Source organism: Seriola aureovittata, chromosome 1 (genome assembly GCF_021018895.1).
Source record: "Seriola aureovittata isolate HTS-2021-v1 ecotype China chromosome 1, ASM2101889v1, whole genome shotgun sequence".
NCBI classification, from domain to species: Eukaryota; Metazoa; Chordata; class Actinopteri; order Carangiformes; family Carangidae; genus Seriola; species Seriola aureovittata.
Window position 1 is genome coordinate 362,501 of NC_079364.1, and position 12,777 is coordinate 375,277.

General features: G+C 42.8%; 1 protein-coding gene across 2 annotated transcripts in view; it reads right to left on the reverse strand.

The window, feature by feature from the left end:
* The window catches only part of plekhg4 (pleckstrin homology domain containing, family G (with RhoGef domain) member 4), a 42,872-nt gene extending 32,375 nt beyond the window's left edge, over window positions 1-10,497 (reverse strand). For both annotated transcript variants that reach the window (XM_056376759.1, XM_056376751.1), the window contains exon 1: window positions 10,417-10,497. In XM_056376759.1, coding sequence (XP_056232734.1) covers window positions 10,417-10,419 — 3 coding nt within the window. In that variant the 5' untranslated portion in view covers window positions 10,420-10,497. The remainder of the gene's footprint in view (window positions 1-10,416) is intronic.
* Window positions 10,498-12,777: the final 2,280 nt, after the last annotated feature.

Sequence of the window (12,777 nt, forward strand, 5' to 3'; positions counted from 1 at the left end):
ACCACCAACCCTGTGATTAGTGGATCATCCATCTAACCTGTTATGAACACAGGTGAACACAATGAGGTGGACAGCTCAAGACTCTGCAGGGTGATTTAAACCATGTCAGGCCTTTTGTTCTATATTCATCATCAGGTCTCCAGGCTTTATGTTGTCCAATCAGCACAATCATCTGAAACTAGTGGAGGAGTCAACACATACACAACTCTGTTTCTATGGTTACCCAACAACACTTGGTGGAGTTGTTGTACCAAGTCCAGACAGATATACGCAGGATGAAACTCAACATGAGTCGATTCACTTCATCCAGCCAAGTGTCAGGAAACATGGTCTCAGTCTCTCCTTCCTGAGTTAGTGTTGAATAATGACCAGAGGGGTTTTTACAGATTATTGAGGTCACAGTGACGTTGACCTTTAACCACCAAAATCTAATCAGTTCATCCTTGAAAAAGAAAAAGAAGAAGAAGTGGTTGGAAGTGAAAACATGAATCGGTGGCTCCTCGTCGCTGCAGGTTTCAGCTCTGACTGAGGTAGGTCAGAGAATCTCATGTCGGGGAATCTGCTCGTAACCGGTGTTAGGTTCAGGTGTTGGGGTGTGGCGTTTCTGTGGAGGGGGGTTTTCCATGACAGAGTGGGGGGGGGGTGACGTTCAGGTTTCAGGCTGGAGCAGTTGGATGACAGCATGTTACAGACAGATTCCTCTGGATCTGCAGGAACACTGCCTCATTGTGCTGCCTCCTCCAGAGTCTGAGACCAGGACTTTGTAGTCCACCGTCTCAGGACCGTCCTGTCCCAACAACACAGCACTCAACACCTGGGACAAAGGACACTTCCTGTCAGTGACGAGTCCTGAGACACGCCTGTTATCAGAGGAATAAAAGCCTTTCGGGGTGAGTTGTAGCCTGAAGGTTCAAGAGTCTGAAGACACATCACTTTTCATCAAGAGTTAAAACCTCCAGGTAGAAAAGATTCTTCTGTTCATGATCATCTGTCTCAGACATTTCTCAGTGTGCAGCGGGAGATGAGTCTGTGGTTCAACAGAGTTTCCTGATGTGGATTTGGCTGCAGACCCCCCACCCCACACACACACCTTCCTCCATCCTCCAGTTTTGAGGCTGTGTTTTGAAAACTGTCATACATTTTTTGGACGGTCAATATAACCAGATCTCCTGACTCAAATATCTGGGATGTCAGATGAGAATAGCAACATAACCAGATCAGAATATATGGTTACAACCAGCACCGAGGTTAACTTTAACTTTATTTGAGGCCTGAGGACTTATTTATGACTGCCGTGATGAGGGAGAGCGACATAAACACAGGTCAGGTTGTTTCTCCTCTGAGCTCTCATCACTGGGCTGAAGTTTGAAAATGGAGGCGTCTCATGTTTCACAGTTTAACAACATTTAAATTAAAATGTGACATTTTGTTGTTGAGTTTTTGACTAAATCTCTTTACAGTAAGTTCAGTGGTTCCAAACCTTTTCCAGGTCATGTCCCACGAGACAATCTCAAAACGGTTTGCGGCCCACATCCGACCACGTAACAATACAGAGGCCACATATCGTCTCAGAGCACTTTTTATTTTAAGGATGATGATCGAACACTCAGGACTGAACTGAGAGCAGGGGACGGGGGGCGGGGTTTCTGTTGCTAACCAGCTAGCCATTTTGATTAGCGCGCAATCAGACTGAGATAACAAACAAGTACACGACATGGTCACATGGTCCAGCTGGTGACAACATCAAAGGTCCTATCACTGGCATTTTGCAGTGATTCGCAGTCTCCACAATAAAAGTTTTTCAACATTTTAAATGTTGTTAAAAATCATTTCCTATCAAAGTATTAAAATATATGTGTGTATGTATATATATATATATATATATATATATATGTATACACACACACACACAGATATATAATTACATGTTTTGCTAATTATCTGTCGGCCCCCTCACTTTGTGTTTTACTTCTGTTAATCTGTGAATTGACTGCAGTCATCTTCGTCTTCATCTTCATCAGTCACTTCCTGTGAAGGTGGAGCTGCAGCCTCTGCTCTCTGTTGTCTGAGTGGAGCCTCATCCATCAGTACTAGTCCATTTCCTCTACATTCCTGAACTTCTTCACCACCCCCCGCCTCCCGTCTTTTTACCCAGCAGCCCCTCGACAAGTCCAAACATGTCTGACTCCGTGTCTCAGAGCAGGAGCCTGAACACGTCCAGCTTCCATCAAACTTCTCTAACTAAACTCACAACTGACCTGCAGCCTGGCTCTTAATTAATATGGTTTTAATCATTAGTCACTTTGTTTTATTCACTAATTGTATTCTAATTATGTTGTAAATTGTAATTTATTGTATTTTATCTGTGTTTTATTGTTAATTTTATGTTTTTGTTTGTTTGGTGATGTTATTACAACTTTTAAAATCTATTTTATTGAATCTTATTCTCAGTTTTCTTCATCAGTCTGAAGCTCTTTGAACTGCACTGACCTGTATGAAAAATGCTATACAAATAAAGTTTGATTAATTGATTGATTGATTGATTGATTGATTGATTGATCGATTGACTGACTGTCTCCTCTTCCCTCTGTCTCTCCAGCTGAAACCTGCAGAGCATCAGTTTAAATCCAGTTTCCCTCTATATATATTTTTTTTCTTCTCGGTGTGATGGCGCCTGACGCAGGTTTGTTCTGACATCACTGGAGGATCGGGTCACAAAGCGGACGGTGAACTGTTTGGACTCAAACTGAAAACACGTGTTGATGTGGGCGTGTTCCCACAGGTGCAGGTAAGTAAATAAGGTGTGGAGCAGGAAGTCCAGCTCCAGGTAGAGATCCAGACTCATTGGCAGCAGCCATTGTTTTATCCTCCGTCTCCATGGTGATCAGGTAAACATCAGAAGCACACCATCCACAGTACACATTGTAGGCGTCTGATTGGCCAACACAGCTCAGGGGGCTGCTGGATGATGTCACGCTGTGTTGCAGAAAATGTTGAGACAGGCTCATTTTTTTGCAGACGAAAACTGTGATTGGAGGAGGAGCCTGAGGTAGACCCAGAACCACCTGCAAGGATGACAACTGAACACACCTGGGAACACCTGGGGAGAGGGGGGTCTGGAGTCCCCTGCTGCCACCGTTACCCAAGTCCAGATAAGAAAATGGATGGACGGTCATGAACCTGTTAGACCTGGTTATCACGAATAGAGCTGCAACGATCCAGTGATTAATCAATCAGTTAATCCACAGAAAATTAACTGGCATTTATTTCGAGGGAACAGGCCAAACACTGAAAATCTGTGACTGAACATCTTCAGCTTCTTCTTCACTGGTCAAAAACCCGATGACATCAGGTGACTGTGTCAGTGTGACAGGGAACAAGCATTCCTCCAGAACCTAGACTCTGGGTCCATCCAGAGAGACCATCAGTCATGAATCACGTGACTCATAGTCTCACAAAGAAAACCCTGTTGTGGTTTTTCCAGTCCTGGTTCTGGTTATGAAAAAAACCTCCAACAGGTCTGAGCTCGTTCAGCCTCAGTGACAGTCACAGGTAGATGACACATGAAGACGCGCCCACACACCGTCTCCATGGTAACAGCACTTCATCTGCTCAGGTGTGTATGTGAGTCACTGACAGAAACAACAGCCTCAGGTCTCTGTGCTGAAGTCAACCGACTGAAGACTGTGATGTTCAACCAGAGACCAGAGACCAGCTCCAAGATCTGGACCAGATCTGTGTTTCCACCACAGTTCTGTTAGAGTAACATTAGAGCTGCAAGATTGATCAAAATATAATAGAAATCTCAATATGACCAAGTGTAATATCCAAATGAAAGTAAATGTGTCACATTGTTGTTCATTGTTAGCATTAGCATTATTAGCACCATCAGTGTTGTGGAGCTCCAGAGACGGCCCGACCTACAGATCAGATTCTCCACACGTAAAGGAACAACAATCACAGCATCATCATTTTTACATTTTCAGTGCAAATAAAAAGCAGAAATATAAAATGAACCATCTTCTCCACAACATCCTGCAGGACATAGCAGCAGCTACAGCAGCAAACATCTCATCTCACTGCAGGACAGAGAGGGTCAGGGGATCCTTTGTTCCCATTGCATCAGGCTGAACAACACCTCAGCCAAAGACAGTGGACTCATATATTATTATCATAAAATCTTACTATTTTTATTGTTTATTTATTATCAACTGTTTTTATTATTATTATTATCAACAATGAGCTAATGGACACATGACTTTCCCCTAGGGGATATATAAAGTATCGATCTATCTATTCATCCATCTCTGTTGTGCAGCTCTATCAGAAACGACTCCACCTCTGACTATCTGTATCGATCAGTTATAGATCAACTCACAGACAAACTTCTCTATTCAGTCAGATCAACTGAAGCTGATCAGACATCTCTCTCCCTCCCTTTGTTGTAAAGGAAGTAATAAAATAATGATCACTTAGTGTCAGTTAATCAATACCTCCTGCTCTAGATGAGCTTCACTCCACTGCTGTAATGATGGAGTGAGTCACTCGAAGCTTCTGTCCATGAGGCATCACACAAACAAATCCAGGTTAGACCACTGAAGACAAATGTCTACTGTATCTACTGAGTCTACTGTATCTACCGAGTCACTGTATCTACTGTATCTACTGAGTCACTGTATCTACTGTATCTACTGAGTCACTGTATCTACTGAGTCTACTGAGTCACTGTATCTACTGAGTCACTGTATCTACTGAGTCTACTGTATCTACTGTATCTACTGAGTCACTGTATCTACTGAGTCTACTGTATCTACCGAGTCACTGTATCTACTGTATCTACTGAGTCACTGTATCTACTGTATCTACTGAGTCACTGTATCTACTGTATCTACTGAGTCACTGTATCTACTGAGTCACTGTATCTACTGTATCTACTGAGTCACTGTATCTACTGAGTCACTGTATCTACTGAGTCTACTGTATCTACTGTATCTACTGAGTCACTGTATCTACTGAGTCTACTGTATCTACTGAGTCACTGTATCTACTGTATCTACTGAGTCACTGTATCTACTGTATCTACTGAGTCACTGTATCTACCGGCTCACTGTATCTACTGAGTCTACTGTATCTACTGTATCTACTGTATATCTACTGAGTCACTGTATCTACTGAGTCTACTGAGTCACTGTATCTACTGTATCTACTGAGTCACTGTATCTACCGAGTCACTGTATCTACTGAGTCTACTGTATCTGCTGTATCTACTGAGTCACTGTATCTACTGTATCTACTGAGTCACTGTATCTACTGAGTCACTGTATCTACTGTATCTACTGAGTCACTGTATCTACTGTATCTACTGAGTCACTGTATCTACTGAGTCACTGTATCTACTGAGTCACTGTATCTACTGAGTCACTGTATCTACTGTATCTACTGAGTCACTGTATCTACTGTATCTACTGAGTCACTGTATCTACTGAGTCTACTGTATCTACTGTATCTACTGAGTCTACTGTATCTACTGTATCTACTGAGTCACTGTATCTACTGAGTCACTGTATCTACTGAGTCACTGTATCTACTGTATCTACTGTATCTACTGAGTCTACTGTATCTACCGAGTCACTGTATCTACTGTATCTACTGAGTCACTGTATCTACTGTATCTACTGAGTCACTGTATCTACCGGCTCACTGTATCTACTGAGTCTACTGTATCTACTGTATCTACTGAGTCTACTGTATCTACTGTATCTACTGAGTCACTGTATCTACTGTATCTACTGAGTCACTGTATCTACTGAGTCACTGTATCTACTGTATCTACTGAGTCACTGTATCTACTGAGTCACTGTATCTACTGTATCTACTGTATCTACTGTATCTACTGAGTCACTGTATCTACTGAGTCTACTGTATCTACTGTATCTACTGTATCTACTGAGTCACTGTATCTACTGTATCTACTGAGTCACTGTATCTACTGAGTCACTGTATCTACTGTATCTACTGTATCTACTGTATCTACTGTATCTACCGGGTCACTGTATCTACTGAGTCACTGTATCTACTGTATCTACTGTATCTACTGTATCTACTGAGTCACTGTATCTACTGTATCTACTGTATATCTACTGAGTCACTGTATCTACTGAGTCTACTGAGTCACTGTATCTACTGAGTCACTGTATCTACTGAGTCTACTGAGTCACTGTATCTACTGAGTCACTGTATCTACTGTATCTACTGTATATCTACTGAGTCACTGTATCTACCGAGTCACTGTATCTACTGAGTCACTGTATCTACTGAGTCTACTGTATCTGCTGTATCTACTGAGTCACTGTATCTACTGTATCTACTGAGTCACTGTATCTACTGAGTCACTGTATCTACTGTATCTACTGTATATCTACTGAGTCACTGTATCTACCGAGTCACTGTATCTACTGTATATCTACTGAGTCACTGTATCTACTGAGTCTACTGAGTCACTGTATCTACCGAGTCACTGTATCTACTGAGTCACTGTATCTACTGAGTCTACTGTATCTACTGTATCTACTGTATCTACTGAGTCACTGTATCTACTGTATCTACTGAGTCACTGTATCTACCGAGTCACTGTATCTACTGTATCTGCTGTATCTGCTGTATCTACCGAGTCACTGTATCTACCGAGTCACTGTATCTACTGTATCTACTGTATCTACTGAGTCACTGTATCTACCGAGTCACTGTATCTACCGAGTCACTGTATCTACTGAGTCACTGTATCTACTGTATCTACCGAGTCACTGTATCTACCGAGTCACTGTATCTACTGAGTCACTGTATCTACTGTATCTACTGAGTCACTGTATCTACTGAGTCACTGTATCTACTGTATCTACTGTATCTACTGAGTCACTGTATCTACCGAGTCACTGTATCTACCGAGTCACTGTATCTACTGTATCTACTGTATCTACCGAGTCACTGTATCTACTGAGTCACTGTATCTACCGAGTCACTGTATCTACTGTATCTACTGTATCTACTGAGTCACTGTATCTACCGAGTCACTGTATCTACTGTATCTACTGTATCTACCGAGTCACTGTATCTACTGTATCTACTGTATCTACTACTGAGTCACTGTATCTACTGAGTCACTGTATCTACTGTATCTACTGTATCTACCGAGTCACTGTATCTACTGTATCTACTGAGTCTACTGTATCTGCTGTATCTACTGAGTCACTGTATCTACCGAGTCACTGTATCTACTGTATCTACTGAGTCACTGTATCTACCGAGTCACTGTATCTACTGTATCTACCGAGTCACTGTATCTACTGTATCTACCGAGTCACTGTATCTACTGTATCTACTGAGTCTACTGTATCTGCTGTATCTACTGAGTCACTGTATCTACTGTATCTACTGAGTCTACTGTATCTGCTGTATCTACTGAGTCACTGTATCTACTGAGTCACTGTATCTACTGTATCTACTGAGTCTACTGTATCTACTGTATCTACTGTATCTACTGAGTCACTGTATCTACTGTATCTACTGAGTCTACTGTATCTACTGAGTCACTGTATCTACTGAGTCATTGTATCTACTGAGTCTACTGTATCTACTGTATCTACTGAGTCACTGTATCTACTGTATCTACTGAGTCACTGTATCTACTGAGTCATTGTATCTACTGAGTCTACTGTATCTACTGTATCTACTGAGTCTACTGTATCTGCTGTATCTACTGAGTCACTGTATCTACCGAGTCACTGTATCTACTGTATCTACTGAGTCACTGTATCTACTGAGTCACTGTATCTACCGAGTCACTGTATCTACTGTATCTACTGTATCTACTGAGTCACTGTATCTACCGAGTCACTGTATCTACCGAGTCACTGTATCTACTGTATCTACTGTATCTACCGAGTCACTGTATCTACTGAGTCACTGTATCTACCGAGTCACTGTATCTACTGTATCTACTGTATCTACTGAGTCACTGTATCTACCGAGTCACTGTATCTACTGTATCTACTGTATCTACCGAGTCACTGTATCTACTGTATCTACTGTATCTACTGAGTCACTGTATCTACTGAGTCACTGTATCTACTGTATCTACTGTATCTACCGAGTCACTGTATCTACTGTATCTACTGAGTCTACTGTATCTGCTGTATCTACTGAGTCACTGTATCTACCGAGTCACTGTATCTACTGTATCTACTGAGTCACTGTATCTACCGAGTCACTGTATCTACCGAGTCACTGTATCTACTGTATCTACCGAGTCACTGTATCTACTGTATCTACTGAGTCTACTGTATCTGCTGTATCTACTGAGTCACTGTATCTACTGTATCTACTGAGTCTACTGTATCTGCTGTATCTACTGAGTCACTGTATCTACTGAGTCACTGTATCTACTGTATCTACTGAGTCTACTGTATCTACTGTATCTACTGTATCTACTGAGTCACTGTATCTACTGTATCTACTGAGTCTACTGTATCTACTGAGTCACTGTATCTACTGAGTCATTGTATCTACTGAGTCTACTGTATCTACTGTATCTACTGAGTCACTGTATCTACTGTATCTACTGAGTCACTGTATCTACTGAGTCATTGTATCTACTGAGTCTACTGTATCTACTGTATCTACTGAGTCTACTGTATCTGCTGTATCTACTGAGTCACTGTATCTACCGAGTCACTGTATCTACTGTATCTACTGAGTCACTGTATCTACCGAGTCACTGTATCTACCGAGTCACTGTACCTACTGTATCTACTGTATCTACCGAGTCACTGTATCTACTGTATCTACTGAGTCACTGTATCTACTGAGTCACTGTATCTACCGAGTCACTGTATCTACTGTATCTACCGAGTCACTGTATCTACTGTATCTACTGAGTCTACTGTATCTGCTGTATCTACTGAGTCACTGTATCTACTGTATCTACTGTATCTACTGAGTCACTGTATCTACCGAGTCACTGTATCTACTGTATCTACTGAGTCACTGTATCTACTGTATCTACTGTATCTACTGAGTCACTGTATCTACTGTATCTACTGAGTCACTGTATCTACTGTATCTACTGAGTCTACTGTATCTGCTGTATCTACTGTATCTACTGAGTCACTGTATCTACTGTATCTACTGAGTCTACTGTATCTGCTGTATCTACTGTATCTACTGAGTCACTGTATCTACTGTATCTACCGAGTCACTGTATCTACTGTATCTACTGAGTCACTGTATCTACCGAGTCACTGTATCTACCGAGTCACTGTATCTACTGTATCTACCGAGTCACTGTATCTACTGTATCTACTGAGTCACTGTATCTACTGAGTCACTGTATCTACCGAGTCACTGTATCTACTGTATCTACTGAGTCACTGTATCTACTGAGTCACTGTATCTACCGAGTCACTGTATCTACTGTATCTACTGAGTCACTGTATCTACTGTATCTACTGAGTCACTGTATCTACTGTATCTACTGAGTCTACTGTATCTGCTGTATCTACTGTATCTACTGAGTCACTGTATCTACTGAGTCTACTGAGTCACTGTATCTACTGAGTTAGTGTCTGAGTTGAATCTGTTTGAATCTGTTTTACTGACTGTTTCTTACTGTCACTCTGTTTCTGATGTGTCTGTTTCACTGCTTCCATCTGCTGTGACCATCTGGGACAATAAAGCCTGAGGTGAATGAATGAGTTACTGAAGACTCTGGAGGAAAGACCAGGTCCTGGTTCAGATCAGCTGATCCTCAGACCTACACAGATGTTCTTTTACACTCAGAGGTAATGGGTCTGAGGACCTGGTCTTTACACCAGCTTCACACACACCCACCCACACACTCACACACCCACACACACACCCACCCAAACACACACACACACACACACACACACACACACCCACACTCACACACACCCACCCAAACACACACACACACACACACACACCCCCCACCCACACACACACCCACCCAAACACACACACACACACACACACACACACACACCCCCACATTCACACAAACCCACACACACACCCACACACCCACCCAAACACACACACACACACACACACACACACACACACACACACCCAAACACACACACACACACACACACACACACCCACCCACACACACAACAAATGTTTGAAGAATACACTCTGGTGGAAACCTTACACCCCCGCTGTGCCCTCCCCCACCACAACAAACCTTCAAAACACACACACACACACACACACACACACACACACACACACACACACACACACACACACACAGACAACATGTGCTTCAAACTGCAGTTGAAGATTATTATTACAGTGTGTGTGTGTGTGTGTGTGTGTGTGTGTGTGTGATCTTACCATGTTGTGTACAGTGTGTAGTCAGTAGTTGTATATTCCAGTGTGAAACCATGGTCCCTCTGTCTGTCTCTGTCCCTCGTCTCTTCAGGTCTGACTCTCACTCTCACTCTCACTCCTGCGTCTCTCACATTAGGCTCCACCCACCAGCTGTCAGTCACTCCCTCGTCTCCTCCCCTCCCCCTCTCACCTCGCTGTCTCTCTCTACTGGTGACTGTCAGTGTTACAGCTGCTCAATCTGTTTTATTCTCTTCCCCTGTTTCAACTTTATGGTCAGTTGATCAATGAAATGTAAAAGTTTTTAAAAGAAATTTGAATAAACTCAAATTTAAAGAGAAATAAAGATTAGTGGAGTGTGACGTGTGGCCCTGTGCTGCATCTCTTCCTCTCTCTCACTGCTGCTGTTATAAAGGCAAAAATGAAATGATTTATAAAGAAATGATCATCATCAGTAGTTCTGCTCATTCATTCTCTCTCTATCAACTCAGTGTCTAATCAATGTCTGAGTCTGAGACTGAGTCTGAATCTGAGTCAATTCTGAGTCTGAGTCCAGTGTGAGACTGAGTCTGAGTCTGAGACTGAGTCTGAATCTGAGTCAAGTCTGAGTCCAGTCTGAGACTGAGTCTGAGTCTGAGACTGAGTCTGAATCTGAGTCAAGTCTGAGTCCAGTCTGAGTCCAGTCTGAGTCTGAGACTGAGTCTGAATCTGAGTCCAGTCTGAGACTGAGTCTGAGTCCAGTCTGAGTCTGAAACTGAATCTGAGACTGAGTCTGAATCTGAGACTGAGTCTGAGTCCAGTCTGAGTCCAGTGTGAGTCTGAAACTGAATCTGAGACTGAGTCTAGTCTGAGTCTGAGTCCAGTCTGAGTCTGAGACTGAGTCTGAATCTGAGTCCAGTCTAGTCTGAGTCTGAGTCCAGTGTGAGACTGAGCCTGAGTCTGAGTTCTGGGTCCAGATGAGGTAATGGCAGTGAGCCAGTCAGACCTGAAATGAGACGGTTCGTAGACACAAAGACTGTGGCTGTGAAAGGGTGACAGCCCCCCTCCCTGACTGTCAGAAGTTTAATGGGAGCACTGGGGCTCAGGTTCCTGTGAGGTTTAGTCCAAAAACATGGAGAACAACTTCCTGTCAGTGATGTCACCTCAAACATCTGCCAATCAGAGAGAGGAATAACTGTGGCTTAAGGAGAGGTTGTCCAACGTTTCAGTGAATTCACTCGTTGACCATCGTCATTGAGACAAACAGAGATTCATGGTCGTCAGAGGATGAACCCTCACTGAGTCTCCTCAGGTGAGTGTCCTGTCCTGTCAGAGACACCTGAGACTGACGGACAGTAAAACTTCACTATGACAGACACACGGAGCAGGTGAAAGAACATTTCTGACTGTGGCGCCACCTGGTGGAGATGAAACACACCGTCAGAGGAGACTGCACACACTGAGTCTGAGATTATTTCCTCTAAATACACACCTGTGTACACATCCAACCAGATACAAAAACCTGAGGAGACAGTGTCTCTCTCACACTCTCACTCTCACACACACCCTCTCTCACACACACACACACACACACACACACACACACACACACACACACACACACACACACACACACACACACACACACACACACACACACAGCAGTAGTCAGTCATTGTTCAGCAGTGTACACAGTGAGATAATGGCCCAGTAGAAACAGGAAGCAGGATAAGATCAAACATCAGCTCATGTTGATTCATACAGAAACAGGCTCCGCCCACTCATTAATCTGATGTTCAGCACATTCCTACGCTCCGGCGGCTGCAGCCCCGTCACTGATGGACACACACTACATACACCACAGAAGAAGAAGAGTCTGCTGAACACCAGCTGCATCATGGGTTTCACTTCTGCAGGGGTGATAGTAAAAAAAAATCCTGAGCCTGAACTTTTTTCCCTGTGAGGTAAGCGGCCCCTAAACTAAGATATATGCCCCGATCAACACAACGGTCAAGCGGGATCCAGGGGTGTGCTCCCCTGGGACAACATTTTGATAAATAGTCCATTGAATTAAATATTCTGATGACTTTTGTGGATACAAATGTACATTATTCAGACATCAGATGAACAAACCCAATACTAGCCTATAATACAGTAGCATCTTTGTGTAGAGCCCCAGAGCTGTTGGACCCTGGTCCTGGTAGGTCTGTTCAGTAATCCATCCCTGCTCTTAACTAGTCACTTACCTGCGTATTTATTGCTTGTATAGCAGACTACGGATACTACAGCCATACCAAGAAAGGTCAGTGGGTGACAATTATAATACTCAAAAGCAAACTAGGAATTGAATGAATGAATGAATGAATGAATGAATGAATGAACATTGGA